At 42.4% G+C, this 15,769-nt stretch overlaps 1 protein-coding gene across 2 annotated transcripts in view; it reads left to right on the forward strand.

Annotated features, from left to right (window-relative positions):
• LOC122559343 (PARP1 binding protein) overlaps positions 1-15,769 on the forward strand; it is a 48,466-nt gene that overhangs the window by 6,084 nt on the left and 26,613 nt on the right. Inside the window, exons 3-5 of one of the 2 annotated variants that reach the window (XM_043708752.1) lie at positions 4,279-4,512; positions 5,898-6,002; positions 12,031-12,201. In XM_043708752.1, coding sequence (XP_043564687.1) covers positions 4,279-4,512; positions 5,898-6,002; positions 12,031-12,201 — 510 coding nt within the window. The remainder of the gene's footprint in view (positions 1-4,278; positions 4,513-5,897; positions 6,003-12,030; positions 12,202-15,769) is intronic. The other variant, XM_043708753.1, reaches the window with a different exon arrangement.

Genomic DNA, 15,769 nt, shown 5'->3' on the forward strand with positions numbered 1-15,769 from the left:
GTGCTGTACATCTCTATGTAGCCTTTTGAAACCATGGCTTGGAAAAGCATTTCCCTCTCCAATTTGGGAGTATCAATTGAGCTTGTGCATGTTGCATTTGGTAACAGAGAATTCCACATTTCTACCACCCCGTGTGCAAAGATATATCTCCTATTTGGTGGTAATGTTACTAGATGGATAAGCCAAAGTCCACATAGATCCCTGAAAGTTGCCACGCAGGTTGATAGGGTTGTTAAGAAGGCATATGGTCTGTTAACTTTTTTATTGGTAGAGGGATTGAATTTCAGAACCATGAGGTCATGCTGCAGCTATACAAAACTCTGGTGCAGCCGCATTTAGTGTATTGTGTACAGTTCTGGTCACTGCATTTTGGAAGAATGTGGAAGCATTGGAAAGATGCAGAGGACATTTACCAGGATGTTGCCTGGTATGGAGGGAAGGCCTTATGAGGAAAGACTGAGGGACTTGAGACTGTTTTGGTTATAGAGAAGAAGGTGGAGAGGTGACTTCATTAAGACAGAGAAGATGAGCAGAGGGTTAGATAGGGTGGACAGTGAGAGCCATTTTCCTCGGATGGTGATGGCTAGCACGAGGGGACATACTTTAAATTGAGGGGTGATAGATAGAGGACAGATGTCAGAGGTAGTTTCTTTACTCAGTAGTAAGGATGTGGAATGCCTTGCCTGCAAAAGTAGTAGACTCGCCAACTTTAAGAGCATTTAAATGGTCATTGGATAAGCATGTGGATGAAAATGGAATGTGTAGGTTAGATGGGCTTCAGATTGTTACACTGACCTGTGGAATCATCGAGGGCCAAAGGGCCTGTACTGCAGTGTAACATTCTCGGTCTTCAAACATAGAATAGCATGCTGAGGCTATGGATTCAAATCCCACTAGGGTCCATGGTGAAATTTAAAGTGCACCCTATCCCTGGCAGTCTGGATAGAGTAAAAGAAACAAGAACGAGAGGGCATACGTTCAAAGGGTTGTGAGAAAAACTTTTTCATACAGCTGAATAGTTAGGGTATGGAATGTGCTGCCTGGAAATGTGGCGGAGGCAGGTTCAATTGAATCATTCAAGAGGACTTTTGGATCCAAATAGTGTGCTAGGATTTCGAGACAGTGCTGATTTCCTGGCCTCTGTGATAGATAAGAGAGTTGTTGCAAACATAATGGGCCAAATGGTCTCTCTATGCATCATAATAGTTCTGTGATTGAGAATCTCAATGCTATTCTGAATAGCTCAGCCTGATGTTAAAACGAAGTCTGAGACTCTCCAAACCGAGGACTCGGAAACAATCTCCGGCTATTTAATCAACTCCTTTTTAAAGTTCTAAAACATCAATCAAATCTCCCTTCTATATCCCATTAATAATCATTTGAGATTGACATTGACTCAGGAAGTAGTGTCAGTGCACGGGCAATTCACAATGAAATAATTTATGTCCAGTATAGTGAATATGTTGAATAACTTGTTGAGAAAGGCACACGGTATGAGGCAATTTAAGGCATTGGTTCAATATTTGACAGTTTGGGCAATTAGGGGCAAGTGGGGTGTGGGGTTAAAGGATTTTATAGACTAGGTGAAACCCAAACCCAAATTAAAAGATACTATTGACACCAAGCGTTGCGTTTTGGAAAATACCACTGAATCTGCTCCCATTATATTCTGGATGATAACAGAATTCAAAAGAAGGGCATCAAGACCTCGAACTGTAGAAGTGGTCAGGATGGTGCCAGGGCTGGGACCCTCCAAAAATGTGGGCTTTCAAGGGAGAAAAGGAAGGCATTGTGTGGTTCTGGAGGCAGATGTAGTGAGTAGGGCAATTTTGATAGCCCCCTTAAAGAGCTGGCATTGGCATGAAGGCAAAATGGTCACTCTCAGAACTGTATTTGAGAATAAATATGTAAATGATATGATCTACGCAATGGTGTAACATTTAACATCAATCACGTACTATCAAGACACTGTGGAGAGCAAAGAGTGGGGATAAATGTATGTTTTTCTGGTTAGCAAACAGTGACTAGTGGTGTGCCTCAGATCAGTGTTGGGACTGCAATTGTTTACAATTTACTAAGATGGCAGGTGGGACTAGATTGGGTTGGGATATCTGGTCGGTATGGATGGGTTGGACCCAAGGATCTGTTTCCATCCTGTATATCTCTATGACATGGAGTTGAGGACCACATGTAGTGTGCCAAAGTTTGCAGATGACACGAGGAAGAGTTGTAGAGCAAAGTGTGCAGAAGACACTGAGTCTGTACAGGGATATAGATAGGTTATGTGAATGGACATGGGTCTGGGGTAGATGGACTATATAATATTGGTAAATATGAGGTCATCCGTTTTGGTTGGAATGACAGCAAAATGGGTTATTGTTTAAACAATGAAAAATTGCAACATGCTGCTGTGCAGAGGGGCCTGAGTATTCTTGTGCATGAATCACAAAAGGTTTGCCGGTACAGCAGGTAATTAAGAAGGCAAATGGAATGTTGTCCTTCATTGCGAGAGAAATGGAGAAGTTTAAAACTAGGGAAGTTATACCACAGCTGTATAGGGTGCTGGTGAGGCCATACTTGGAGTACTGTGTACAGTTTTGGTCTCCCAACTTGAGAAGGCGACATAATGACACTAGAGCGAGTGCCGAGGAGGTCCACTAGGTTGAAAGGGTTGACTTATGAGGAGAAACTGAGTAGACTGGAACTATGCTCATTGGAATTTAGTAGAAAGAGAGGGGGAAATCTTATAAAATTATGAAGGGAATGGATGAGATAGAAGCAGGGAAGTTGTTTCCACTGGTGGGTGAAACTAGAACAGGGACATAGCCTGAAAATAAGGGGGTGCCAATTTTGGACTGAGTTGAGGAGGAACTTCTTCACCCAAAGAGTTGTGAATCTGTGGAATTCTCTGCCCAGTGAAGCAGTTGAGGCTATCTTGTTGACTATTTTTAAGACAAAGATAGATGTTTGAACAGAAAATAAATTAAGCATTGTGGTGAGCAGATGAGTAAGTGAAACTGAATCCATGAAAAGATCAACATGATCTTATTGAATAGTAGAGAAGGCTCGAAGGATCAGATGGACTATTCCTGCTCCTAGTTGTTGCGTTCTTATCAGTGGATGGGGAGCTGTGATAGTGATCAATATTCTTTACAATATCTGTGAACAGATAAGCTCATTGGCACTGAGACAAGAATCGCCTTTATGTAAAGCCTCATGATGGGCAGTATCTAGAAGGCTAAAGCAACCTGGAGTTGTATCCATGCAGGTCGCTCAAATTCTGTCAACTCAGAATTCAATTCTGTTTTAATATTTAAATTGTTAAATAACCTCTTATTCCCTTTCAAACCTGAAAAGTAAATTTCCCTTTATCTTTTTGTAATTCAGACATTTTGAAAATAGGAGTCAGGACTGCTGATCCGTTTCACTGGTCTGAACTGACTACTGTTTGTAGGATTGTTTATCAGAGTTATCTTTAAAGAAAGATTTGCATTTGTATAGTGCATTTCAGAATGTCTCAACAGTTTACAGTATGGAATTCCCTGCCCAGTGAAGTAGTTGATGCTACTTTAGTAAATGTCTTTAGTCTTTAAAGTTAAGATCGGTTTTTTTTTTGAACAATGAAGGAATTTAAGGGTTATTATGAGAGGGCGGGAGCTGAGGCCATGATTGTATTGAATGGCGGAGCAGGCTTGAAGGACCAGATGGCCTGCTCCTGCTCCTAGTTCTCATGTACAGTCAATTAAGTACTGCTTGTGCCATCAATATTTTAATGACATGATACAACTAATTTAGATGCAGCAAGATTCCATGAACAGCAATGTGCTTTGTCATTGGTTGAGAGGCAGTTATTGCTTGGGACACCCTCTCTTTCAGGTAATGTTATGGTTGTTAGACTTCTGTCCTAGGTGGTAGGTAGAGCCACCATTCAACACCTCCATTCAAAAGGTGGCTCACTTGGTAGTGCAGCCTCAATGTGGATTATGTGCTTAAGTCATTGTAGGGGATCTTGAGACTCCAGCCTTCTGACCCAGCAAGGACAGGACCCAGTAAGCCATTGTTGACAGCTGTGAACAGGTAAACTAGGCTAGCATGCAATTCCCAATTTAACATTGAAAGATTCCCACAAATTGGATCGTGCTCCAGTTATCTGGGATCAAACATTTGCTTGTTGAGCCTCCTCTTCAATTTATTAACTTTCTTTGAATCATCTACCTCTTGTTTTTAACATCATGCCTATAATTTCTGTTTATGCCTTGTTTTCCACTGACTCCTTAGTCCTATGGGGAATTCAGTGTTACCTTGAGTGAACTGCTCCTGTCTTGGAAACACTTACTTCGGGAGAAACTGGAGTCGCTGAGTGAGCTTGATGTGGCACCTGATGGGTACAAGAAAGTCCGAGAAACATATGAGGCTTTTCTGAGCAAAAATAACTCTGTGGACCTGATTGATGTCTACAAGATTTGTGCCAAGTTAAAACCTGAAAGTGATCCTGCAGCAATATTGTCAAAGGTAAGCTGAGAGACTTAGAGAGAAAGAAATGAGGTAAACAAGCTAATTGGGTGAGTTTGGAAGGAGGTGTGTGTGGAACATAAGTAGCTGCTGTGGAAGTTTTGATCCCAATGGACTGTTTCTGTGTAAAAGTGTTTTTTTTTTAGTATGAACATTGATCAGGACATCACAAACCTTCATGGTCTTGTTCAATATAGTAACCACTGATGCTCACTAACAGCAGTGTATGTTATCTACAAGATGCACTGAAGTAATTCAGCAAGACTCCTCAAGACAGCATGACCACTCCTTCCAAACCCATGACCACTCCCATCTCAAAGGACAAGGGCAGCAGATACATGGGAACACCACCCCTTGGAAGTTCCCCTCTAAGTGCTCACCATCCTGACTTGGAAATATACCGCAGTTCTTTCACTATCATCTGGGTTAAATTCCTGGAATTCACTCCCCAAGTGCATTTTACCTTACCTACAGCATTTGTTCTACAGTGGTTCAAGAATGCAGCAATGCCCTGTCACAACAAGTGAAATTAACAAAATGTTTTTAAAAAAACATGACAGGATCTTTTACATCCATCGAAGAGGGCAGTTGGAGTCGCAGTTTAATGTCTCATTCTGAATATGGCAGATTTCTTGGTTAAGATTCGCAATCTCCATAAACACAATTAAAACAGCCCACTGTGATGTTACTGTTTCAGTACTTTAGCAGTAAAACACTGAGGAATGTCCTTGGTGTCTCAAGGGGCTATGCAAATATCCAGATGAACAGGTTAACTGGACTAGCATGCAATTCCCAAATTAACATTAAACCTCAATGCACCCGAATTTTCCTTGATGTGGTGGTGTTGCCAAAGCCAGTATTTCTGGCCATTTCAAAATGCTCTTGAGCTGAGTGGCTTGTGAGATCATTTCAGACAGCAGGCAGTAGTCAGCTATCCTGCTGTGAATCTGGAATCACATGTAGACCTGGCAAGTGTTAATGACAATAATCCTATTTTTTCACTGTTCCTTAGACTAGACCATATTCCAGATTGATGAATTGAATCGTTTTGAATTCTACTGCCTCTGAGATTTGAACCTGTGAGCAAGAGCCTGGGCCTCTGGATTACTAGGCTAATGGTTTTCACTATGCCATTGCCTCCCCGACTGACAAGAATTGAACCGCAGCTACTTTGCTGAAACATTTGAAATTGATCACTTTTCCACTATTTCCCTGGAAAGTGCTGAATGGTTGTTAATTTTGGATCATTTAATAAAACAATTGAAAGGTGAAATGAAAATAGCTAGTCTATGTGGAAAAAGCAGCAGAGAGGGATTAATTATTTTTATTTCTGATTTTTGCTAATTTTTTTTAATGGTTAAGTAATTCATTGCAATTGTTTTCAGATGGAGCTATTGAATTTCCTGTTGGGTACTGCAAAGCCATCGGAGAATTCCCTTTCTCCAGTTCCCACTTCTCCAGCCAATGAGAGTCATCAAACCATTGCTAAGGTGACAGTAACATTATTTGCGAAACAAACTTTTTCTTAGACTTTATTTCAGCTTAATGGTCATCTTGCAACTGAGAACATTTTCCATGGTTGACAAAAAGAACAAGAGAAACAAAGGGGGATTCAGGTCAAAGGGAGGATGAGGTGGGAATCGGTTGTTAGATAAAGTTGAGAATATTCTAGGGACAAAATGTTAGTGATGAATAGAAACAAAATGAAAGTTGATGACCTGCCAGTGTGTCCTTGGCTCAGCTGACTTTCCTGAGTTAGAAACTCATAACCAAGGCTAACACTTGTCTTGTCGTCAGTGCAATATCCAAGACAAGAGGAGGACATGCCCCCATCCACATCAACGGAGCAAAGGTTAATAGCATCAAGTTGCTCGGAGTAACGATACCCAACAGCCTGTCCTGGACTTCCCTTGTTGATGCAATAGTCAAGAGGGCACAACAACTCCTCTTCCTCAGATGGCTCATAAAACCCTCACCAACTTTTACAGATGCACCATTGAAAGCATACTGTCCGGGTGTGTAACAGCCCAGTGCAGCAACTGATCTGCCCAGGATCATGAGAAACTGCAGCATGTGGTGTGCACAGCCCAACCATCAGGGAAGCTAACCTCCCATCCACTTACATGTCTTGTTGCTAGGGAAAGGCTGTCAATATCATCAAAGACTCATCCAATCCTGGTAATGCTCTCCTACAATCTCTGCCGTCAAGGAGAAGATGTAGATCATAGCACGACACAGCGCAGAACAGGCCCTCTGTTGTGCCGACCTGTGAACTATTCTCAGCTCGTCCCCCTACACTATCCCAAAATCATCCATGTGCTTATCTAAGGATTGTTTAAATCTCCCTAATGTGGCTGATTTGACTACATTAGCAGATAGGGCATTCCACGCCCTTGCCACTCTGTAAAGAACCTTCCTCTGTCATCTGTCTTAAATCTATCACCCCTCAATTTGTAGTTATGCCCCCTCATACAAGCTGACGTCATCATCCTAGGAAAAAGATTTTCACTATCTACCCTATCTAATCCTCTGATCATCTTGTATGTCTCTATCAAATCCCCACTTAGCCACCTTCTTTCCAATGAGGACAGACCCAAGTCTCTCAGCCTTTCCTCATAAGACCTTCCCTCCAGACCAGGCAACATTCTGGTAAATCTCCTCTGCACCTTTTCCAAAGCTTCCACATCCTTCCCGAAATATGGGGACCAGAACTGTACACAGTATTCCAAGTGTGGCTGCACCAGCATTTTGTGTAGTTGCAGCATGATATTGCGGCTCCAGAACTCGATCCTTCTACGAATGAAACCTAACACACCGTATGCCTTCTTAACAGAAACTTGAACACATCACCAGGTTCGAGAACCGCTTCTTTCCTGCCATTACTTCCTGATTAATGGACTCTCTAACTTCAAATAATGTTGATCCTGCTGAGCGAACATCCTGTGCAGTGCAACCTATGTGCCTTAATCAGTTCAAGTTTTTTCATCTTGTGATCTGTATGTCCTTGCTTGTAATCTGCAGTTTGTCACTGCACTTGCGTACCCATGATGTCACAAATCACTTCTCAGGTGAGGCATCAAATGGGTACTGTCGACTCCTTTGGCAGCTTTTGATAGTTCCCAATGTACTAGAGTCATAGAGATGTACAGCACGGAAACAGACCCTTTAGTCAAACTCGTCCATGCCGACCAGATATCCTAACCTAATCTAGTCCCACCTGCCAGTACCCGGCCCATATCCCTCCAAACCTTTCCTATTCCTATGCCCTTCCGGATGCCTTTTAAATCTTGCAATTGTACCAGCCTCCACCACTTCCTCTGGCAGTTCATTCCATACACCCCCCCCCACCTCCCCCGGCATGAAAAAGTTGCCCCTTTGGTCTCTTTTATGTCTTTCCCCTCTCACCCTAAACCTATGCCCTCTAGTTCTAGACTCCTCCACCCCAGGGAAAAGATTTTGTCTATTTATCCTATCCATGCCTCTCTTGAGTTCATAAACCTCTATAAGGTTACCCCGGAAAGCATACCAAACGCCGCCTTCACTATCCTATCTTCCTGCGACTCCACTTTCAAGGAGCTATGAACCTGCACTCAAAGGACTTTGTTTAGCAGCAGTCCCAAGGACCTTGCCATTTAGTGTATAAGTCCTGCAAAGATTTGCTTTCCCACAATGCAACACCCTTTATTTATCTAAATTAAATTGCATCTGCCACTCTTCATCCCATTGGCCCATCTGATCAAGATCCCGTTGTAATCTGAGGTAACCTTTTTGTCCACTACCCCTCCAATTTTGGTGTCCTCTGCAAACTTACTAACTGTACCTCTTGTGCTCACATCCAAATCATTTATATAAATGATGAAAAGTAGAGGGCCCAGCACCGATCCTTGTGGCACTCCACTGGTCACAGGTGTCCAATCTGAAAAACAACCTTCACCACCACCCTCTGTCTTCAACGTTTGAGCCAGTTCTGTATCCAAATGGCTAGTTCTCCCTGTATTCCCTGAGATCTAACCTAGTGAACCAGTCTCCCATGGGGAACTTTGTTGAACACCTTACCGCTCAGAACTCGTAAACTCTCTGTGCCTCCATTAGTTGCCAGATCTGCTGAGTTTTTCTAGTACTTTTTACTTTTCTTTAAAGTCCTGTGTAACCCCTGTATTTTGCTTTTGTTTGGTTGCAACTGTGGTTCTTGTGATAGGAGGCACATTTTAAACTATATGTACATTTCTCTGAATAAGTGCTGGTAAATGTCTGACAAGGCGAGGCTCCAGTTCAATCTCTTGGAGGCAAAGGATCAGATTTGGGAGTGTGTAGAAAATGAGAAAGTAGCGACAAACTTAAACCTTTGTACAGGAAATGATGATAATGCAGGCAGGTTGGACTAGTTTAGTTTGGGAACAAGGTTGGCATGGACTAGTTGGACCAAAGGGTCTATTTCCATTCTGTATGATACCATGACTCTCTAAACAGAGTATGATAGGATGGCGTAATGAGTTTGAATCGATGAGTCAGCCAACAGAGAAGGTTAGACTTTACCAAAGGAGTAATAGAATTAAACTAAAAGCTCTATCAGAATACATATCATGAGAGCACAAATAGAAATGGAATGCAGCCTAGTGGGTTGTGTAGAGACATGTGTGACGATGCTGACTCTTTAAGAGGTTATTTTATCCTTGTTGTGTTTCTTTTGAAGACCAGTTGCAAGGCAGAGGTGCCGAGCTTTCTCTTAAAAGTAAACAATTTGGGACACCTTGGGTTTTGTGGGTTTTTTTAAGCAGGCTGAATGGGTGTGGCTGGCTCTCTCCAATCCAGAGTTTTGGGAAGTTGGTTTTCTCAGTAACATCAGAAGCCTTTGGGGTCTCTGGATGGAAGCTTCAGTCAATGTCTCCTGGCTGCTATTTTCTCTGAATTTTCTCTTGATGTCTTTTCCTCCTGAATTGGAGAACTGCATGTGAGAATGTCTGAATTTGCCTTTGTGGGATGTTACTATATTGGAACAGTTACTTTGTAATAATTGCTGTAACTATTATTTGATTAAATTTTCCAATAGTTGTTCTAAATTCCTCTTTGTATTTTAACTGTGTTTTGCTTAATGGAGAGTAACTTGACCAGTTGCATTGCATCTAGAACACAGTATGTCACTTTTACCTTTTTTAAAATAAGAAAAAGTTAGGGTCCAGGCTACCTTTAAAATGTTTTGAGGTGGTATGGTCCATAACACATGGCTGCAAGATGGCATTAAATGTGACCTAAATCTTGAAGAGTACAGTATATTTAGGAATGAAAGCAATCTGGGAGAAGGTGACAGAGTGGGTCTTTTTGATGGTGTTTGCACATAGGGAGGAATCACCCACATATAGAGGAATCACCCAAATTGAGGAAAGTAAGATGTGGAAACAGTGTAGGTGAAAATGGGAAATGATAAAGAGAAGAAGTCGCTTAGAGGAGTGGTATACAGGTGCCCTAACTAACCACAAGATAGGATGGAGTGTGAAGAAATAACTGATAAGAGTGTGTCTGAAAGGCCCAGTAATATACAAGCCCTACAGGCCATTCAGCCCATCAAGTCCACATCAACTATCCGAACAGCATCCTATCCCTGTAACCCTGCATTGTCCATGGCTAACCCACCGAATCATATATCCCTGGATACTATGGACAATTTAACATGGCCAATTCACCCTAACTCCCACATCTTTGTGACTGTGGGACGAAACTGGAGCACCCGGAGGAAACCCACGCAGACACAGGGAGAATGTGCAAACTCCACACAGACAACCACGTGAGGCTGGAATTGAACCGGACTCCCTGGCGCTGTGAGGCAGCAGTGCTAACTACTGGGCCATTATGCCACTCCTGATTTAATGTCCGATGGACAAAGGAAAACCAGATGAGGATTTAACAATGTTTTGGGGACAGTTTCATACAGCAGCATGTTCTGGAGCTGACCAGAGACTAGCTAAACTTGACCTGGTATGGTGCTATAAAGTGGGATTAATTAATGATCTCATTGTGAATGCGCACCCAGTTACCATGACCATGAAATGAGTGCGTTCTATATTCAATTTGAAGGAGAGGTCATTGGGTAAAAATTAGGTCAGGGCAATTAGGAGGGTGTCAAAGCCTGGCTAAAGTATTAGGGTAAATTAGGCTAAAGAATAGGTTAATAGAGGTGTAGTGGCAGACAGTTAAAGGGACATATCAGTGCATACAGGTTGGAATGAATTTATTCTGTAAGAAAAACATGGAGGGACAGACCCACCACCTGTGATTTGGAATTGTTGAAGATTTCTTTTGCAAGTTTTGTTACTTTCAATTGTGTAAATGCAGATGACGAGTAAGAAAATGAACAGATTATCTTAAAGCAAAGCATGACCAAAAGATGAGTAGAGGGAAAACTAAAATGCCAGAGCCAAGCTGGGCAGCAACGAAGAGTGTTTCTACAAATATTTTAAGAGTTGAAGTGAACATTGATCCTATAAAGTCAATTTTGAGAACTGGAGTATGAATTGAAAAGGTACATTGCATCAATCGTCATTACTGAGACTGCAAGTAACATCCCAGATCAGCAATAAATTAGGTGAGGGAGGAACTCTGGAGAATCCCAATCACTGGAGAAGTGATATTGAGTAAATTGTTGAAGCTGGGGGCAGACCAGTGCATGGGTTCTGAAGGGCTTCATCCCAGGATCTAAAAGAGGACTAACAAAAGAGGGGTTGGATATAATGTTCTAGCTCTTGGGGGAATAAACAGGAAGATGTAGAAGGTTGAATAAAGATTCAGAAAACATGCAATATTAATCGAGGTCACATACTGCCTGAGAAGGAGAATTTGGAGAGGTGTTAGATTTTATAATAAAAAAATAGTTGAGCCTGATGATTCAGTAAACAGCAAACTACTTCTGTCAGTTCAATTTTCATGAATTGGAACATTGCTTGTATAATGTCCTCCATTGTGTGAGCAAGCCCTCAGACTCCTCACTGTCTTGGCCAGTTAAATAATTGTTCAGATCAGCCACTCAATATTGAGTATCAATGAGAAAACAACTTGAATATCATGAGCAGCTTTCTTGCTGAACTTTCAAATCTGACCTCGCCAATATTTAACACAGTTTGTGTTGCACAAATATCAAATGAACACTTTTTTGGGTGGTGTGCCTCCATCTGTCCCCCTATCTTCCTCATTGTGCTTCCTTTATGATCTAGCCAGCCTCTGTTCTTGCATTGGTTCCACTGTGCTGCACTAGGAGTGTTCGATTGGATTTTGTACTGAGGTGTCTGTGTGAGATTTGAACTCCGATTGAGTGCTGCCCACTGAGACCCAGGTTACACAGAGTTTCAACCTTTTTGAATGCAGATCTTTTCACCCTCTATCCATGTTTCTTAAAGTTCTAAATAACATTCCTTAGCTTTACAATTTATTGCACAGTATAATTCTGGCAGCTATTTATTCTGTTTTCTGATTGTGCAACTGTTGTTAACTTTCTTTTTGTTAACATTGCTGTGATCCAAACTGCAGTTGGCACCAGTTTTGAGGAAGCTCCTTTGTGACTATTTGCACTTACTGGTGAACTCGAAGAGTGACCTTGCTCTGGCATGTATCTTCAACGTTCCTGAGCGAGGGTTTGGAAAAACTGCTTTCACTGATCTGAGACATGCAGCACGCAACAAGCAAACATCACTGTACCTGGTAAATGAACAATGTTTTCAATCGTACATAAGTTGATATCATCTTCGATCAAGATTTGGAGATGCCGGTGTTGGACTGGGGTGTACAAAGTTAAAAATCACACAACACCAGGTTATAGTCCAACAAGTTTAATTGGAAGCACACTAGCTTTCGGAGTGATGCTCCTTCATCAGGTGGTAGTGGAGGGCTCAATCCTAACACACAGAATTTACAGCAAAAATTTAGTGTGATGTAACTGAAATTATACATTGAAAAATTGATTCTGTTAAGCCTTTCATCTGTTAGAATACAGTGATAGTTTCACTTCTTTCAGCCATGATGTTTAGATTGATTCTGATCTAAAAAGTGAGATAACGGATATCTACATGGATGCATGCAGTTTTTGAGCAAAGTACAATGTAACCCTGCAAGTACAAATTCCCCCGGTGGTGCGGTGCGGTTTGAGGCCCGCCCTATGGGTACTGAACTTAGCTACCAGCCTCTGCTCGGCCACTTTTCTCTGCTGCCTGTCCCGAAGTCCACCTTGGAGGATGGTCACCCAAAGGTCCGAGTCTGAATATCCTGAACCACTGAAGTGTTCCCCAACTGCGAGGGAACCCTCCTGTCTGTTGATTGTTGTGCGGTGCCCATTCATCCGTTGTCATAGCCTTTGCTCGGTTTCCCCAATGTACCATGCCTCCGGGTATACTTGCCTGCAGCGTATAAGATAGACAATGTTGGCTGAATCACATGAATACCTGCCATGTACAAGGTGGGAGGTGTCCCCACGCGTAATGGTAGTATCTATGTCCACACTCTGACATGTCTTGCAGCGCCTACTGTGACAGGTTTGTATGGAGTTGTCCTGAGAGCTGGGCAGCTTGCTATGAATAACTATCTGTTTGAGGTTTGGCGGTTGTTTAAAGGCAAGTAGTGGAGATGTTGGGAAGGTCTTGGTGAGGTGCTCACCCTCATTGATAATGTGTTGCAGGTCACGAAGCACATGGCGTAACTTTTCAGCTCCTGGGAAATACTGAACAACAAGGGGTACCCTGTCGGTTGCAGTATGTGTCTGTCTCCTGATGGAGCGTCACTCCGAAAGCTAGTGTGCTTCCAATTAAACCTGTTGGACTATAACCTGGTGTTGTGATTTTTAACTTTGATCAACACCTCCCAATCCTATGTCGCCTGTAACATAGTCAAACTCCCCCCCTCACCGAAGTGTAATCTGCCCAAAAACAATAGGATCATTAAATTAGAGAATTTTACAGCACTCAGGCGGCCGTGTAGGAAAGGTTGTCAAAAGTTTGTTTTGAGGAGGTAGATTTTAGAGTTATCACAAGCTTTAGCGAGGATTAGCCATGAAGTGGCTGAAGGTAATCTCCTCTGCAGAATATGCAAGAGGCTAGACTTAGTGGAGTGTAGGAGCATTGAAAACCTTGGATGTAAGCTGGAAGGTTCGTTTTCAGACGTTTCATCACCATACCAGGTAACATCAATGGCCCTCCGGTGAAGTGCTGGTATTACAGCCCACTTTCTATTTAGGTTTAGGTTTCCTTGGATAGGTGATGTCATTTCCTATGTTTGTGAATGTCTGAAAATGAGCCTTCTAGCTCAGCGAGCAAACTTGTATCCAGAACCTCAACCTGAGCTACAAATATTCTCCAAACTCGCTAACATTGGAAACCCTTTTGATTGGAGAGTGATACAGAGCTAGGGAGGGGTGAGGCTTTGAAGAGGATTGAATGTTAAAGAATTTTAAAATCGGGATTTTGTTGGACCATGAGCTGATGTAGATCAGTGTGTGATTATGTGAACAGAACTTTGTGCCAGTGCATGTACTTTGTGTTGTTCTTTCATGGAATGTTTGTCATTGGCAAGGCCAGCCTTAATTGCCCACACCTCATAGCCCTTGAATTGAGTGCCTTCCTCAGGCTATTTCAGAGGGGGGTTAAAAGTGAACCACATTGCTGTAGGTCTGGAGTCACATGTGGGCCAGACCAGGTAAGAGCGATAGTGAACCAGATGGATTTTTAATATAGTCAGTGACAGCTTCACCGTCACCAACACTGAGAATAACTTTGCATAAATTAAGCTTAAGTGCCACAAGCAGCAGAGATATTTGAACATATCCCAGACCATGAGCCTGGCACCCTGGATTTTTATCTAACAAAATTGCCACTACACCACTGCTCTCCCCCACATTTTACATATACCTTCTCTCTAAGGGTAAAGATAAATAATAATAATAAAAATTGCACTTTTCAAGAAACAGTTTAAAGTCTCAAACTTGAGAGTTTTTTGAGAAAGTGACAGAGGATTGAGGAGGGTAGAGCTGTAGATGTGATCTATATGGACTTCAGTAAGTCGTTCGACAAGGTTCTCCATGGGAGACTGATTAACAAGGTTAGATCTCACAGAATGCAGTGAGAACTAGCCATTTGGATATAGAAAACGGAGGGTGGTGGTGGTGGGTTGTTTTTCAGACTGGAGGCCTGTGACCAGTGGAGTGCCACAAGGATCGGTGCTGGGTCCTCTACTTTTTGTCATTTACATAAATGATTTGGATGGGAGCATAACAGGTACAGTTAGTAAGTTTGAAGATGACACCAAAATTGGAGGTGTAGTGGACAGTGGAGAGGGTTACCTCAGATTACAACAGGATCTTGACCAGATGGGCCAATGGGCTGAGGAGTGGCAGATGGAGTTTAATTCAGATAAATGTGAGGTGCTGCATTTTGGGAAAGCAAATCTTAGCAGGACTTATACACTTAATGGTAAGGTCGTAGGGAGTGTTGCTGAATAAAGAGACCTTGGACTGCAGGTTCATAGTTCCTTGAAAGTGGAGTCGCAGGTAGATAGGATAGTGAAGAAGGTGTTTGGTATGCTTTCTTTTATTGGGCAGAATATAGAGTACAGGAGTTGGGAGATCGTGTTGCGGCTGTACAGGACATTGGTTAGGCCACTGTTGGAATATTCCGTGCAGTTCTGGTCTCCTTCTTATTGGAAAGATGTTGTGAAACTTGAAAGGGTTCAGAAAAGATTTACAAGGATGTTGCCAGGGTTGGAGGATTTGAGCTATAGGGAGAGGCTGAACAGGCTGGGGCTGTTTTCCCTGGAGCGTCGGAGGCTGAGGGGTGACCTTATAGAGGTTTACAAAATTGAGGGGCATGGATAGGGTAAATAGACAAAGTCTTTTCCTTGGGGACAGGGCAACTTTTTCAGAGGGTGGCACATGTATGGAATGAGCCCCCAGAAGAAGTGGTGAAAGCTGGTACAATTGCAACATTCAAGAGGCATTTGGATGGGTATATGAATAGGAAGGGTTTGGAGGGATATGATCCAGGTGCTGGCAGGTGGGACTAGATTGGATTGGGATATCTGGTCAGCATGGATGGGTTGGACCAAAGGGTCTGTTTCCGTGCTGTACATCTGACTCTGACTCTTTGGCTTTTCACCTCAACTGTGACCCAGCAGTAGTGCTCTTATCTCTGATGCAGAGGACTCTGGGATGCACCACACTCAAAAACTTGGCATGTCGAGAGAGAAATTTAAATCGTTGCCCATTTTCCCATTCATGAATTTAAAA

The sequence above is a fragment of the Chiloscyllium plagiosum genome, chromosome 19 (genome assembly GCF_004010195.1).
Source record: "Chiloscyllium plagiosum isolate BGI_BamShark_2017 chromosome 19, ASM401019v2, whole genome shotgun sequence".
Classification (NCBI taxonomy): Eukaryota; Metazoa; Chordata; class Chondrichthyes; order Orectolobiformes; family Hemiscylliidae; genus Chiloscyllium; species Chiloscyllium plagiosum.